This window comes from Haliaeetus albicilla, chromosome Z (genome assembly GCF_947461875.1).
Source record: "Haliaeetus albicilla chromosome Z, bHalAlb1.1, whole genome shotgun sequence".
NCBI classification, from domain to species: domain Eukaryota; kingdom Metazoa; phylum Chordata; class Aves; order Accipitriformes; family Accipitridae; genus Haliaeetus; species Haliaeetus albicilla.
The window spans coordinates 23756413-23772352 of NC_091516.1; the positions used below are offsets into that span (position 1 = coordinate 23756413).

General features: G+C 34.1%; 1 protein-coding gene across 6 annotated transcripts in view; it reads left to right on the plus strand.

The window, feature by feature from the left end:
- Positions 1–15940, plus strand: part of CNTLN (centlein) — a 199991-nt gene that overhangs the window by 64878 nt on the left and 119173 nt on the right. For all 6 annotated transcript variants that reach the window (XM_069776754.1, XM_069776753.1, XM_069776759.1 and 3 more), the window contains 2 exons: positions 963–1125; positions 11077–11271. In XM_069776754.1, the coding sequence (XP_069632855.1) occupies positions 963–1125; positions 11077–11271 (358 nt within the window). The remainder of the gene's footprint in view (positions 1–962; positions 1126–11076; positions 11272–15940) is intronic.

Here is a 15940-nt window from a genome sequence, read left to right on the forward strand (position 1 = left end):
ATAATTCTAGGCACAGAGAAGTTGCGTGTGTGTTGGAGGTCACCAAGAAAATTCTCTGAGGAAGTAAGGAAGAAAGTCAGTTGGAGTGATAAACTTATATTTCAGTATCTGTATGTAATACTAGTGTGAAATATGCTTGCGAATTAAACAGGAAATTAAGTAGAAAATGTATAAAAGGGATTAATGGAGTCATCTGAGCTTTTAACGTGTTACAGAAAATATTCCAAGTTTTTAATCACTGTTTATAATAAGTAGTAGTTATTGATCTTTGTTTGCGCCTTAATTTGAGATCTATCAGCACTACAGTAAAATTCTAAAGGAGACTTATTATAGTAGATCTATCCTATGGTTGCGTTACAACACGATTCCTTTTAATGTGTTTGTAGAGCTTTTATTGTTATGTTATATAGTACACACCAAAGTTTACTTTGCTTATAGTTGGCAGTATGCTATACCTGCAGACAAAAAGTAATTTATCAGCAGACAGGAAGTATATGCATTTCAGAAGAGAGACTTGCTTTACACATACTTTGCAAGTTAAGAAAAATGTGGGGTTTTTTTTCTTATAGTTCTAATTAAAAAAAAACCAAACAAACAACTTATTTTACAGTCCATTTACAGTTCTAAATATTTTACATTTTGATACTTACTGCTAAGAGTTAACTGAATATTGATTAGAAAGTGTTGATGCAGTAGTGAAAATCCATTTATTTTAGAGCAGTTAGAGCATTAGAGGGAAATTGAAAGGCATTCCATTTTGAAACTTAACTGTTTTGTAGATATTTCACAAGAGGATGTGATAAATATTTTATATATAACTTCTAGTGTTTATAAGGCAATTGACAAAAATAAATGAAAATAGGAAGCTCGTTATCTACAATAAAATTATTTGAACACAATTGTTTAACGGAGGTCATTGTTGTTCTTTTTCTTAATTTCTCTTTATTGCTTGTTTTGCACAGGAAGGAGTTACAGCAGCTGCAGAATCTTTACAGACAAAACATTGAACATACAGCACAGCAGGCTGAGCTGATAAAGCAGCTTCAGGCTCTCAATACTGATACACAAAAAGTACTGAAAGACCAAGAAGATGCTCACACAGCTGAAACAACATCATATCAAAAAGTATGTCATTCTGCTTTATGATCACAGGGTTCATTTTAATATCCATCTGTACAATATCAATGGACAGACTAATCAAAGCACTGTGTAGTGCTGCATCCTTTAGATCTCTGGATCTCTATTGTTACTAAAATATGGTTGGCAGAATAACAGTTTATTGGCTTAATTACGTACCAGCATATATGGCCCTTTGCTTCCATTGAATTGATGAGCCTTAAAAATTAAGATTTAGTTGTATCTGAAGAAAAATAGGAGTGAGCTGCCAAGCATATAAATTTCTTTATGTAATTTTGTGTTACCTGTGTTGTTCTTCTTTTTCTTCTCCTAGGGCTTTCAATTACTAAATTCTCCAATTTGTTTTGGCTAATTTACAAGAAGAAATTCCTTTCACTTGTAAATAATGTATTTGTGTGAATCTCAAACAATTTTACTGGTTTAAGATGCAAAAACCTGCTCTATCAAAATTAACTGGAAAAATTGCTGCCATAATAGCTTTTAAAATAGATAAATAGATAACTAATTCAAAACAATTTAACTATATTTAACATTTACAGAACAGATTCATATTTTTGATGAATGCCAGGAAAAACTCTAACTCTGAAGAACTGTCACATGTGCACTACTCAGTACTTTTTTGAGTGTAACAAATAGTATGGATGTGTTTTTCAATCTGTAAGAAATACAGAGGATATGTTTCCTTCCTTTTTAGAAACATTGGGAAGGAAGAAGTGGTATATACAACTTTCATGTACCTTCTACCAATCTTGGAACTGTTTTCTCAAATTGCGTACTGTCACTGCTTTTTCAGAAAACAGGTGTTTCCCTTTATCATGTTACTTGAGTATGCAGTTTGTGATAAAATTGTGAAACTAGGCCTATGTCAAGCCAGAATCAGTACTGGGTGTCTAAAGATGTGTTTGGGTAGCATTTTATAGCACATAGTGCCCAGCACATTCTTGTGTACTTAACTCTGTGCAAGTTCATCATTGACTGTGGTGACGATAGACTTTAAGTCTTTTATTCACTACAATAGTAGCGCAGCCAAGCTACAGGTAAACTTCCATCAAAGTTGTTCAGAGCGCGTACAAGACAGGGAGAGTTCTGCCTGTCTGGGTCAAGACAAAGTACATTATAGAATTAAAAATAAAAAATACAGAATGTAGGTATCAAGAGTTGCTATTTCATTTTTCATTCTAAGGCACAATGAAGATAATATGAACTCTCCTCATCAGTGTTTATAAGACCCTATTCTTCCAGACTAGTTCTACAACATATGAAGAAAAATAAAACTGGGTTTTCATGAGACTGTTTCAAAGCATGACAAAACTCTTTATAATGGTCACTTTACCTTGCACAATAGGATTTTGCCAGTATTACTTCAGTTTGGGAGTTTGACCTGTCCTATGAAAAATAATTTTGCTATAATAAGTTACTTATGTATTATGGAAAATTGGTGGGTATACTTATATAGCTATAGCAGCAGGCCGCTTCTAAACTGGGCTTGGCTCAAAATTGCGAATTGCTTCAGAAAGCTGGTTCACAGTTCTTGGTCTGTCTTAGCAGAGCTTAAGACTTCTGCTTAGCTGATCATGCAACAAGAACAAGAATAGTGTGGTTTTGAAGATAAGCCCCTTCTTTTGATAGCTGCCAAATACTTCCAACTCACAGATGACCCTAAAATTTGCTGGTTTGGAGGTGTTGAATTCAGTATTTTTCCTACATGGAGGAGTAAGGTTTGCCTCTTAAACCAGCAAAAGTCAACTCAAATATTCTGACAAATTACTATTGTGGAACTGATAAGCTGTCTTTTTGTAAAATACCAAAATATCTAATGACCTGGAAAAATTCTGTTCTTTTTGGGTTTTATAAAGATATGTTAAAAAAAAAAAGTATATATTTTAAAAAAAAAGTTGAGTTCCCTATGTCACAGTTGAATAGATCTACTAATGTTTGTGGCAAATTGAGTTGAGAGAACTTAGGAGGGGAAAAGGAGTTCCTTTATCATGACAATCCTGTTCTATACTTCTGATCAGAAGAACTGTAGAAAATACCCAACCGCAGTTGCTTCAAAGTAACATGCATTTTCCAAATCACAAGATGTGCAGTCCTACTGAAGTCACAGCAGGGCTCAGCATCTATAAAAATAATACAAAAGCCTATTTTTCCCTTGAATGAGAAAGGCAAACTATTGCAGACAAATGTGTGTTCTGTTTGTCTTCCATGCATTAATAATATGCAGGCTGCAACAGCTAGATAAGGATGTGTCAGCTATTCCATAAACATATTCACAAAGGAATATTTTCCTACTGCTCCAAATGGCATTGAGCCTATCAGTGTGTACATCCAGTGATATATTGTCCCTTACAGCAAGATCAATGACCTCTCGGTTAGTGGTCAGATAGGCAGTACATGCTATAGCTCAGCCGAGGTGGTTGGCTCACATATTCCAAGTTCATCTTAACAGTCTACCATTTAGGAAGAACCGACTTTTGTGCTGATGTTAATGTGTAGCATGAAACAGTAGACTGAATAAAACAAAAACTATTTCTGATAAACCACATCAAGGTCATGAACTTGCACTGGATTATGTGTAAATCCATTGAGGACCACAAATTCTCTTCCAAGTCTAGCTGTAGTGGGCAGCATACACATGTGAAGATCTGTAATCTGTTTTATCAAGATCTGTTGACTGGACATACTACTACATTTTTTTTTTCTTTAAGTACAAATTTTAAGGGTGCTGTGTTCTACAATAACTCCTTTACGTTACAGCATTTATGGAAACAAATTGGTATCTATTTCATATTGCAGCTGTAGTTCTCATCCTTAAGGACAGGGAATATTTTTCTAAAATGTACAGTATCTGTTTTAGTGGTCCCAAATACTCTGGGGACTTCATTCCTGTGCTGGATTTAATGAGACTCAATAGATTTGTCCTCACCAACAATTTCAAGGTGGAGAGACTTCAATCAATACTGGGGATAATAAGACAAGAAGAGATTCTGAACTCCTTAGCCAGCTTACCACAGTTTTCTGAAATTTACAATTTAGGGCCTTTGTTTTTATAATACAGTACTTTCCCTTGATCTAATGTGGCCTTTAAGTTCTTTGTTAATCATACTGATTAAAAATCTCTTATTGGAAGGCCCTTTTAGTGAAGTGGAGATACTGTTATTTGTCATTAAATAGGAAAATGTAATTCGTGTCCTGGAACTTAGCTCTCAAATAGAGAATACTGTGGATAGTGGTACAGCACATGTCTGTGATAAAGAAAAGCATTGCTCAATAGTTAGATTTTTGGCATAATTAGAAAACACAGTAAGAGTTTTTCAATTATGAGGCATTGCGGAAGTCTGCATTAAGTGCACCAGAAAGTAGATAAAAATAGGGTAGTGTCAGATACATTTTTGGATGTTGTGCCTGCAGTTGCCTTTGCTAGTCCTTCTCATGGTGTCAGTGTGGGGAAATAGTTTGCTTTCCTTCAAGCCTGAGAAATTGTAATAAAAATTTCAAGTTACTGACTTTGCCATCCTAAGGTTAAATTTTACCACTTCCAGTCTTTTTTGTGACTGCAACAACCTTTAATCGTAGTTAAAAATCATATAATATGTTTATTTTTATGCAAGCAGCATTAAATTCACAAATAAAAGCTAAAACCACATAGATGTGTAGATGGTAGTAACAATGAAAGTTCTCCCTCAAATTGGAATGAAAAACATAAGTTCTTTTACACACGGTAAGAGCTGAGAAAAACTGTCCAGTCAAATATGCTGAAGCCCACATCACTAATAATGAATCATCATTTTTGTAGTCCACTTTATCTGTGTTGTGGTTTAACCCCAGCCAGCAACTAAGCACCACGCAGCCGCTCACTCACTCCCCCCCAACCCAGTGGGATGGGGGAGAAAATTGGGAAAAGAAGTAAAACTCATGGGTTGAGATAAGAATGGTTTAATAGAACAGAAAAGAAGAAACTAATAATGATAACACTAATAAAATGACAACAGTAGTAATGAAAGGATTGGAATGTACAAATGATGCGCAGTGCAATTGCTCACCACCCGCTGACCGACACCCAGCCAGTCCCCGAGCGGCGATTCCCCCCACTTACCAGTTCCTAAACTAGATGGGACGTCCCATGGTATGGAATACACCGTTGGCCAGTTTGGGTCAGGTGCCCTGGCTGTGTCCTGTGCCAACTTCTTGTGCCCTGGCTGGGCATGAGAAGCTGAAAAATCCTTGACTCTAGTCTAAACACTACTGAGCAACAACTGAAAACATCAGTGTTATCAACATTCTTCACATACTGAACTCAAAACATAGCACAGTACCAGCTACTAGGAAGACAATTAACTCTATCCCAGCTGAAACCAGGACAGTCTGTGAAAGCTGTGAGAATCTCAGATCTTTAACAAAGATTATCTTACACTTTAGGTCTAGCTCTAATACTGTTCTCACTTGTTGGCAAATGTGTTGATTACGTTAGTGTGTTTATTTCTTGTATACCAAACACCAGTACAGTTGGTCCCATGCTAGCAAGTAGATTTTGGCATTAGATGTGCCCATAGGTTGAAGTTGAAGAAATCCTGGGTAGATTCTGGTTCTCTCAGGGTGACGTTAAACTCTGCACTCATGGGTGATAATTTTCATGCTTGAAAAACGCTGTACTGATATTCTTAGTGTGCTGTTGTTCCTGTGTCCAATGGTGTGGATTGGTATCTGCAGAATGCTTAAGTATTTGCTTAAGTATTAGAATTATAAATTATAAATAACCTATAATTCTAAATCTGTCACTAATATTTGCAAACCGTTGTCTTAATGTTTCTGGCAATGATAATATTTTTTTACAATATGAGAGCTGTAGATGAAAGAAATCACGTAAACTGGTGACACAGTGCAAAAGGAGTTGTACACCAAGAAAGGAAGAAAAATCTTAAGAGTAAGCTTGCTTAAATATCTTTGTGAGTAATGCCAATTTTGGTCAGAGTTAGAATTATATGATTTATCTGAATTTTGTGTATTATCAGATTGGTCCCACAATGGAGGATTTTAAACAATACCGTTTGCAGTATGAATTATTAACATTTTTCTGCATTAACTAGGACTGGTGTTCTTCACAAGCCTGCTGAATATTCGCTGACAGTAAACTATACAGAGAGAAGAAATCTAAATAAGTTTTGGTAGCATTTCATAGAGAAGTTGTGGCTGATAAACACAGTATTTCTGAGAGAAATGTGTCAAAAATTTTATATGTTCAAAAAAGCAGCCCAGAAATGGGAAGTACTGGATTCATTGAAGTAAATACACTCATCAGTTTGAATTTTTGCAGTAGTTACACTAATAAAAAAGACAGAAATGTCCTTTTCTTTTATGTTTTTTTCTGTTATTTTTGAGAAGGTATATTGCTGAAGTTACCCATTTTACATGGTTTGCAAAACAACCGTGGTATTTGCAATTACATACTACCATAAAGTTGAGGAAAGCAAATCTTCTGTTTTAGCTTATACTAGTGACTCTTGCTTGCCTGTTATCTGATGTTACTTACGTCCATTCTCTACTTTCTTTTGTTTTTGTTCTTAACCTCTCGCTTGTGTCTGACATTTTTCTCCTGTATCACAGGTAAGCTTCATGGTCTCTCATCTTAAAAAAATCACTCTACGTCTGATCTTCCATTTTAAAACTAAATGCCACGAATGTGCTGCATATAGTCTGTCTGGACCGCCTTTTCAGTTTCACCGTAGAGCTCCTCCAGCTGATTTCTACCCTTGTTCTTTTAAAGTTCTTATAAACATCTTGTAACTGGATTTCTGCAATGGTGCTGTAATAGTTTCCCTCATAGTTTTATTGTGTCTTAATGTAGACTTTTTTTCATCTGTGTCATTAATATATGTTCAATATTACTGTATGTTTGGATTCGTTTACTCAGGTCTCTGTAATACACTGGTTTTTAGGGTGTGAGCATTTAGATTACACAGTTAATGTAGGAGAATATTTGTTTTACTCTCAGTGTATATAAGAGGCTACTGTTGCATTTTAACAGATCTACCTTACTGTTAGTTCCTCACAGGAGTATACTTTTGAAAGAAATCTCCTGGATGTCCCCACTTTCTGTGCTTTAGTTGAGATCATAGAAAAGTGTATCAGACCATTAACTAAATGCCTTTTGGGTTACGGAACTGGAAATTATTTTGGAACCAAAAATGTGTCCCAGACATTAATTGGCATTCAGTACACAGGAGCAGTCTAAACCTAGTTTAAAATAAATCCTGCACACTTGTATAATGTTAGCGTTGGTCGTTTTTGCCAACTGTTTCACTCTGCAGTTTTTTTTCCAGTTACACTATGATTCTGGCTAACATGCAACACAATAGATAGCATGGGTTGATTATTTAGTTTTACTGGGTTTTGTTGGAATTCCTCAGCTTTCCTTGCTCCGACCTAACTTAATTTTGTCATCACACATATTTAATGTATGTCAGTACTTTACCTCACCCCACCATTATCAGGCTGTTAAATATTTTCTATCACATGTGAGCAGGCATTAAAGTCACATCTTTTGGTTCTCCTGGAAGTCCTAGCTTTGGTCTGGCATTTTTAGGTTACTTGATGACATTAAGCACACCTATTCTAATGAAGTTTTCTGTTTTAAGTAACTCTTCAAAGATCTAGCAAAAAGTGTTTTCTGGTAAAATCAGTTGAATCTATTTAGGAGATTGTTCGGGTAGCTGAGAAATATGGGATACTTTATTTTTTGTAATTCAGCTAAGTTACTTTTCCTTCCTGACTGATAAATAATGCTCTTGTGTCATATTGACTAAAATTATTACAGCGTACTGCTTTCAGAAACTTTTAATCTTTTTTTATTTGTTTTTAAGTACCTTCACCTGTAACAGTCTAGGTTGCCTGTCAGAGAAAGGACAGATCTAAGGCATTAGAACGAGATTCTGAAAATACATTCAGTGCAACAGTTTTTGCACAGCAGTCTTATGTCCCTGCCTGTTGCCTTTTTTTGCCTTCTTTTTTCAACTACCAAATTTCCTAAAATGTATAAAGAATGATTTTAAATATTTTCCTTTTTCTTTCTATATTGTAAGCATAAATTTTTTTTATATATCTCTTCTTGGGGATTAAACAATTCCTTGAGTAAATCTCTTGTTCCTGGGTAAATGTCTTACTGACATTCATGTAAGGTATAACCACTCATTTATGTACAGTCAAGATTTCACTCCTCTGTGAAGCTTACTAGTTCTGAGATAAATAATTTACAATACATTTTTCTTTCTTTTGGGTTTTCTACCCAATGTTCCATCTCTAGTCCTCTGATCTCCATTTTACGTCTTGTCTCTACACCTGACTTTCTATATCTTTGTTAATGGTAGACTTGTTTCACTGTGTTGTACAGTTCTGTATGTTCAGGAATGTGCTTACTGCGGTGTGATTAAATATGCCTCTTGTAAAACAGGGTCAGAAATGAGCAACCCCCCCCCCAAATAATCCAATATAAACATTAAGCATGTATTTATTGCACAAAAGAGTGCGTGGCCGTAAAACAAAAGATAGGGACCCAAATGTAAATTTGGAAGCTCTTCTAGTTATCTGTGGACAGTAGATAAAACTATTTCGTTTCATACAGATTATTTTCATTTTGAAATTTCCTGATGTTCAATACCTTGAGAAAAAAAAAAAAAAAGAAAATCTTACTCCTATAAACTCATACATTGGTGGTGTTTAAAAAACCCCCCAAAACCTTAATGTAAAAAGATGAATCATGTGAATGTGGTTTTATGCGCATAGCTAGTTTTATACTTGAAATGTATGTGTTTTGTTATTGCTGTTTTCAAAGCAGGAAAGGTTGGAAAAGTTTATGCAAGTAAAAAGACATGCTATTTGTCTTGTCCTGACAAATGCTGACTACCAAAAATACCCATTAGCTACATTAGGGGATGTGGCTGCCAGCTAGAAAAAAGCATCATATTTTTGATGTTCTCCATTCATCTTACTAGGATGTTACCTTTCAGATACTATAATTATAACCACTTAAGTGCTGCTAGTCATAAAACCAGCAAATTGTCATACCAGTATGATCTAGCTAATGAGCTTATATATTTATAGCTGGAAGTAACTGTGTCTTGATGTTCCATTCGTTTGGAAGGACTTTCTCTAAAAATGCATGGGTTTTGATAAATGAACTGTTTATTTTCCTATGAGATACTTACTGATTTCCATAAGAAATTGGCTAATTTTGAACTTGCATTTCTAGAGGTGATGTAAGCTTTCTTAAATATATAAGAAGGATTCAGTAGGCACAGAAATTTCCATGCAAAAGTTTAATTTTTAAGACTCGGAGTCCTTCAAAATAACAATCTATCTGGACTTTGAATTAATTTTGCCTGAGAGTCATATCTTTGATCTGCTTTGGAAATAGGCAAGAAGTAATTTACTTTGTCCTAACTGGATTTTGAGAGCCCATGGGAGTAAAAAATGATAGGAAGAAGGAAGGGAAGGGAGATTATTGTTTCCAAATTCCTCAAAAAGTGTTAGGTAGACAGTTTCCAAATCTAAAAGTTGTGATTATTTTTCAAAGGCTTTAACTTCTAAGCAATGTAAGCAGATGAAAGGGAGAAAGAAGTGTATCATTTAAGTAAAGCTGACAAGACAAAAAGTAAAATGAAGAGTGAAATAATGTTTTTACAAGTAAAATGACTTGTGTCAGTTCCTTGTACTTACAAACATTATTGATAGATTTGGAAGTTCTGATTTTCATATTTAGTTTCTTTTGGTTGGAATGGCAGAAATGGATTTTCTGAAGAAAACTGTCAGCTGCACAAGTATGTGCATGCCTTCTACAGATTATTATATGGTAGAATAAATAGTTGGAGGGAATATTGTTTATTTTGAGAAAAAAGGACAAAAGGAATGAAGGATTGAAATGAAGAGAGAGAGGAATGTATGCTTAGGTAGTAAAGATGTAGAGTTATGTATTTCCTTCAGAATCTGTACTGTTGTTCTTCAACTACAAATTTAATTTTCAAACTTTTTTAATAAGCTGTTTTTGTTTTAAACATTTTTCAGATGTTTATATTGAAAAAAGGGTAAAAACGGAGGTATGGGGTGGTTGTTAAGTTCTCTTATTCTTGCAAAATAAGTTCTTTTTGTCAGTTAGATGGCATGTAGTGCTAGTTATTACTTAGATGTTGTTCTAGAAATTCTTTGTGTGTATGGAATGTCTTCTAAAGTGAGTGCCGAATATATACAATATTCTTGTTTCAGAGAAAACAGTTGAGCAATAGCAAGGGATAGGAAATTCTAATATCATCTCTGGGTTTTATACTTAATGTAAAAAAAATTCCCACAGAATAATTATTTAAACAACCATTTTACACTTCATGCAAAATGTAGTAAGCATTAGTGGATTCACTGTATTGCTATCCATGCTATATTAAAAATGTTAGTTTTAAAAGATCAAACTACTCTATAAAAGACAAGGATGGTATTTGGTATTCTTACTCCTTTAATTTCATTCCCAGGACAGATGTTTCAAGTTTTTGGCTATTCTCAGTAAGGGATTTTTTTTTTCTTTTGTATTTTCTGTATTTTATATGAACCGTTCAAGAAGTAAAATAAATCTTGATTTTTAGGTGTCCATTTCTATTCACAAATGCCATAAAGAAGCAACTGAAACTGATAATATTGTAATGTAAATTGTGTTTTTCTAGAAAAACCTTCTTTCAGACTTAAATTTCAGTGATTATTGCAATCACTACTTTCAAGTGTATAGAGCTTGACAGGAGGCAGGAGGACACGATGTCTGAAAGAATTGTCAAAACGTAAAAAAGAGAGGGTGATCTTTGTGGATAAGTTGCTGAAATTATACTTTCTTTACTTCTCTATTTATATGGCTATCTTTACTAAAGTTATTTTTAATCCTGTTATTTCTCTTCTCCCCTCTCATAGCTTTATAATGAATTGACTTCATGTTTTGAAACTGTTAAAACAAGTGAAGTTCAACTGCAGCGAAGCTGTGCCTCTCTTCAGGATCAGTTACTTGGAAAAGATCAAAAGATTTGTCAGTTACAAGAGCAACTTCAGCAGGCTCGTGGTGCTTTAAATGCAGTACGTCAGAATTCTTCTCCAAAATGTGAAGTACAGGTGAGTTCACTTCTAGAATAATAAAAGTTGTTCCTTCATATTTAAAGTTAAGCGTCTGTACCAGAGAGTTTTAAAGGAAATTGCAGGTTGTTGGTTTTTTTTTAAGAAAAACTGTGCAACTATGCTGCTGCAGTAGTGTAACTATTTCTGCTGTTGCTAATAGAAGGTACTTCACAATTAAATCTGTCCTAGGAAAAAACCTGAGTAATGGTGTCAGTATTCAACAAGACTCTCATTTATATTCTCTAACAAAGACACCAAAAATAAAAATAAAACCAAAGTGATTTTGTTCCTGGAAAAAAAATTCCTAGAAAAAAACTGTGAAGTTTCCACATTTCCTCTGTGAAAGTGAGATTTATTGGTCTTCTTTCATTGTTCCTGACCATGCAACTAAACTTTAGAACATAGATCTAAAGAAAGTATTATGGTGGGAGGAAATATTTGTCTAAAAATGTCTAAGCTTTTAATGTGTCATTTGGAACTATTATAATAAATCTGTCACTCGTACTAGCAGGCCTCCAACTTTACAAGTGTGCCAGATCTCACATGTACACATACCCCTGACATTTTCCAAAGGCCAATTTATGACTTAAAGTGAGTTTGAAAGGCTTTGAAATGATCTACCCACAATGGTTTTGTAAACTTGCTTAGTTCCTTCCATAGATTTGTCAATGAGATGTACTTATGCATTTCAGTTTTACTAGCACTCTTTCCCTTGATTAAGCAGAAAAGGCAAAATAGTTAAGGTGATAATGCTCGTTAAATGCAAAACAGTGTGTGTAGGTAAGGTAGATCTGTAATCGAGTACTATATTCATGAGCCCAAAGGAACTTGAATATTAGAAAAAATCTTAGTGTTTAATTCCTCAAAGTTTGTGCAGTATATCCTGGATGTGTTCATGATAGTCATTCCAGAGTTAATTACTTAAGTGTTTATCATAAAATGCTTAACCCATATTTTGTATGATTTTTAAAGTTCCCCTTAATTTAATGATTTGATAATTTTGTTTCAGAAATGATTGAATACATTCTTTTAAGTCTTTCTTGTGGAGTGTTTACCTCTTGATATATTTTTGACCTTTTTCTGAATCTTAGAAATAATTAGCGTTGGGGTTTTTTTAGAAGATTTTGGTGGATTTTTTGAAACATTATAAAATTAGTCTCAAGCTGTTACTGCTCTAAACATAGCTTTGGTTCATGGTTTTTGAATGCTCAAGACTGTACTTCTGAATAAATCATTCTGCTTTCATCATCTTGTATTGCTCTAAAGAGTTTTTTTCAGTGTGGTCAGACTATTTAATTTTTTTATCACAAAACCTTTTATTATATCTCTGGATTATATTTCCTGATCTTAAGGAGGCCTTTGTTGTCTTTGTGAAGTCATGTTAGAATGCTTTCCTCCATGAACAGCACCTGTATTGTCTAGCCTGGATATTGTGCGACAGTTTATTACACAGTCATGCCGTATCCCATGTGGACCTGGTGTAAATATTTGGCATTGGCTTTCGTCTTTATTATCTTGAATAGCTTAGTAGTATTAGAAAATTTTGTTACTACAGTAGCCTCCTACTTTTCTGTATTTTTGAGCATATAGGACACCACAGGTGACTCTTCCCTACTGAGTAAACTAAGCATTTATTGCTATTACTTATTTCTCATAATTAAAGCAATTCTTTAACTGTAAGATTTTTTTGTGCCCTTAAAATACAGCTGTTCGTTTTCTTTAAGAGCTCCTAGTGTGGAACTTTGCTGAAATCCATTTCAAATCCAAGTAGACAATTTCACTCGGATCAATTTTGTTTAATTCTTAAAAGAACTTTAGGAAATTTCTGAGGTTAAAAGTAAGACTACTTCAGAAGCCAGTGACAATCTGCAATTGGTGATTCAACTTTATACTTGATTTCCTTGGGATGTTTTAAATGAATCGCATCCAATGTGGGTGAATTGTTACTGTTTCTTTTGTTGATTTATTCTATGTCTCCTTCTACTGGTGTCTGCACTTGAAGTACATTAACCAGTATGCTCTATGTAAATTAGGATCCAGTTATGAAGCAGTCATAAATTACTTAATGGTGAACATGGGTAAAAATAATTATTTTCCTTCTGTTGGCTTTCTGCTATTTTTCCATTTTGATGCTATCTTAGCCTTTTAGACTCTCTGGCACTCTCCCTGTTCCCAGTGTATTTGAAGGAGTGTACTTGTCATGGTTATTCAGAGAATTTGCTGTTTTGTTAATGGATGTAGGTTCAATCTGACCTTCTACAGAAATACATCAGCTGAACATTTATGTGATCTGTCATGATCTCAGTCAGGTATTTACCAAAGGTAGTGGAAAAGACATGGTAGGAAGTAAAAGCAGACAACTTATGATAATCAATGTAATATAGTAAAATAAGTGCAATGTATGAACCTTCATTTTTCAGTAAATTAATCTTAAAACAGGCTGTAATGGGACAAATTATTAGTGTTACTGAAGCAGCCTCACAGGGAAGGAAATGTGTATAGGAAGCGTCCATAGTTGCTAGATTTGTAGGAGAGATGTTAAGCAGTATGTGCTAGTGTGCTTAACATACTTAATATTTTCTCTTGACTAACAGTCTTCCATTCTGCTATAGCAAATATCCCAAATTTTGTTGACATGCAATCTTGTGCTGATTGAAAGTCCAGAGCGTGCCTTCTGGGAAGCTATCATAATGCTCATTGTTGGCTGCATTTTGATGACAGCCAAATTTCCCTTTACCAACTTTACTACCTTGCATAAATGTTAGAAAGTTAATGATTATTGTGTGGTTACCCAGCTGAGGTTTCTGCAGGGGGAAAAAAGTGATTACCTATCATTACTTCTGTGACCTGTTAGATAACCAGAATCCTGGTCATTTGTGAAGGTCTGAAGTTAAATGTGATTAAGAGAACCTAACTCATTCTACTGTCTCTTGACTGCAACATCAGTAGAATAGGATGGATTTGGATTAGATGCTTAATTAACAACATAACCAAAGCAATGTAGGCATCTACTAGTTTTCCTGTAACTATTTTTTAAAACAATCTCTCCTAAAAAAGGAAGTTGGTTTAAATGGCAATTGTATTTCTGCTGTAAAGTACTGATTTCTTGAGCATGTTAAGATTCATGGCTTGCTGAAAGTTCATCCTGTGGGACATGCTAACGGTCTGTCGACAGCACTAATATATCTTCTTCAGATTTTCACTACCCAGGAAGATTATATGTCAATGTTGCATATGTTAACACATACTTCTTCCTGGATTTGGACTATTCTTGCTGTTGAAATTACATTATAGTCAGGCAAAAATGAGTTTTATATTGTTTGCTTTATTAGCAAGAATATCTCAGTTTTCTTTCACTAGGGGTAAAATATGCCTTTTAAAATGTTGTAATCTTATTCTAATCAGTGTGGCACTTGTGTTTGTGAGGGCAGACTTTTGGTTGATTTTATTTTGACTATTCTGGTAATGCGCATGATGAAGAATTTGAATCTGCTTTACAGTACACTTCTGTTTACATCTTAGTGTGTGCGCATATGCGCATACAGCAGCTCTCACATACCTTTTCTCTGATCAGAGAGATTAGGCATCTTTGAATTTGGAAGTCTTTTTAGTTACATCTATGCTAACACTACACCGTAAAAAAGAACAGAACAAAACCATTTTAAATAGTTTTCAAACCATAAACCTGTGGGGTTTGATTAATTTCATCTCATCTAATTGTTTGGGTTCTGTTTCATTATTGGTGTTCATTTTTAGCTCCGACATGTATACTATACATTTAGTCGTATGGTTAGTATACCATATGTTTACTGAATGGAAGAAGTAATTTCTGTCTTGACTTCTACTTTTCATACATGTGCAGGCATCAAAGACAGTATTAAGAGATGATACTTAATCAAAGAACAGTAATTAACAGAAATTTAAATGTTTTTATCTGTAACCGTAGTATCTAACGGGTATGTGCATTCAACCTAATACAGAATTCACTTGCACTTTTGTAATAATATCTTAATTTCTCATTATGAAGTTTTTAAAATTAGTCAGAATAGAAAATACCAGTAAAACAATGAAAGTAGAAATTGCACACAGATGTAACTTAAGCTTATTAGAAAAAAAAAATGCAGACTTGTAACTGAAATAATAATGTGCATCTAGAAAGATTTATATGAGAAACATGTAAATAAAATGTTTCAAGAAAAACTGCATCCATTGTTGCCATGCAAAAATCCTTGAAGTCTTATTGTCAGATTGTGACTTCCTGGTTTTCTAACATCAGTATTTCAGTGATTTCAGTTTATTCAGCTTAGATAGTACAGTCTTTAAAATACTGCTTTAGATTAAAATATAATGGTAAAAAATCAGTTGGAGGGGGTAACTCTCATTTATTTTAGTGGTTCTAGATTTTGCCCAGTATACTTAGTATTGCAACGTGAATATTTTAAGTACACTTTTGAGGTTTAATTTTCTATTTCTTGTTAATGATACAGCATACCAAGAGGCAGATATGCTGTTCAAAGTGTAATGCTGTAAATTTTCTTTTCTAGGTTGGGATTATTTCAGCTACGGAAACTAATTCCTAACAAAATGCTTTTTATATTACACTTGTTTAGGCTTTACTGTTAGAAAACTTACCCATTTAATTTATTTTCATTAAAGGTTTCTTGGT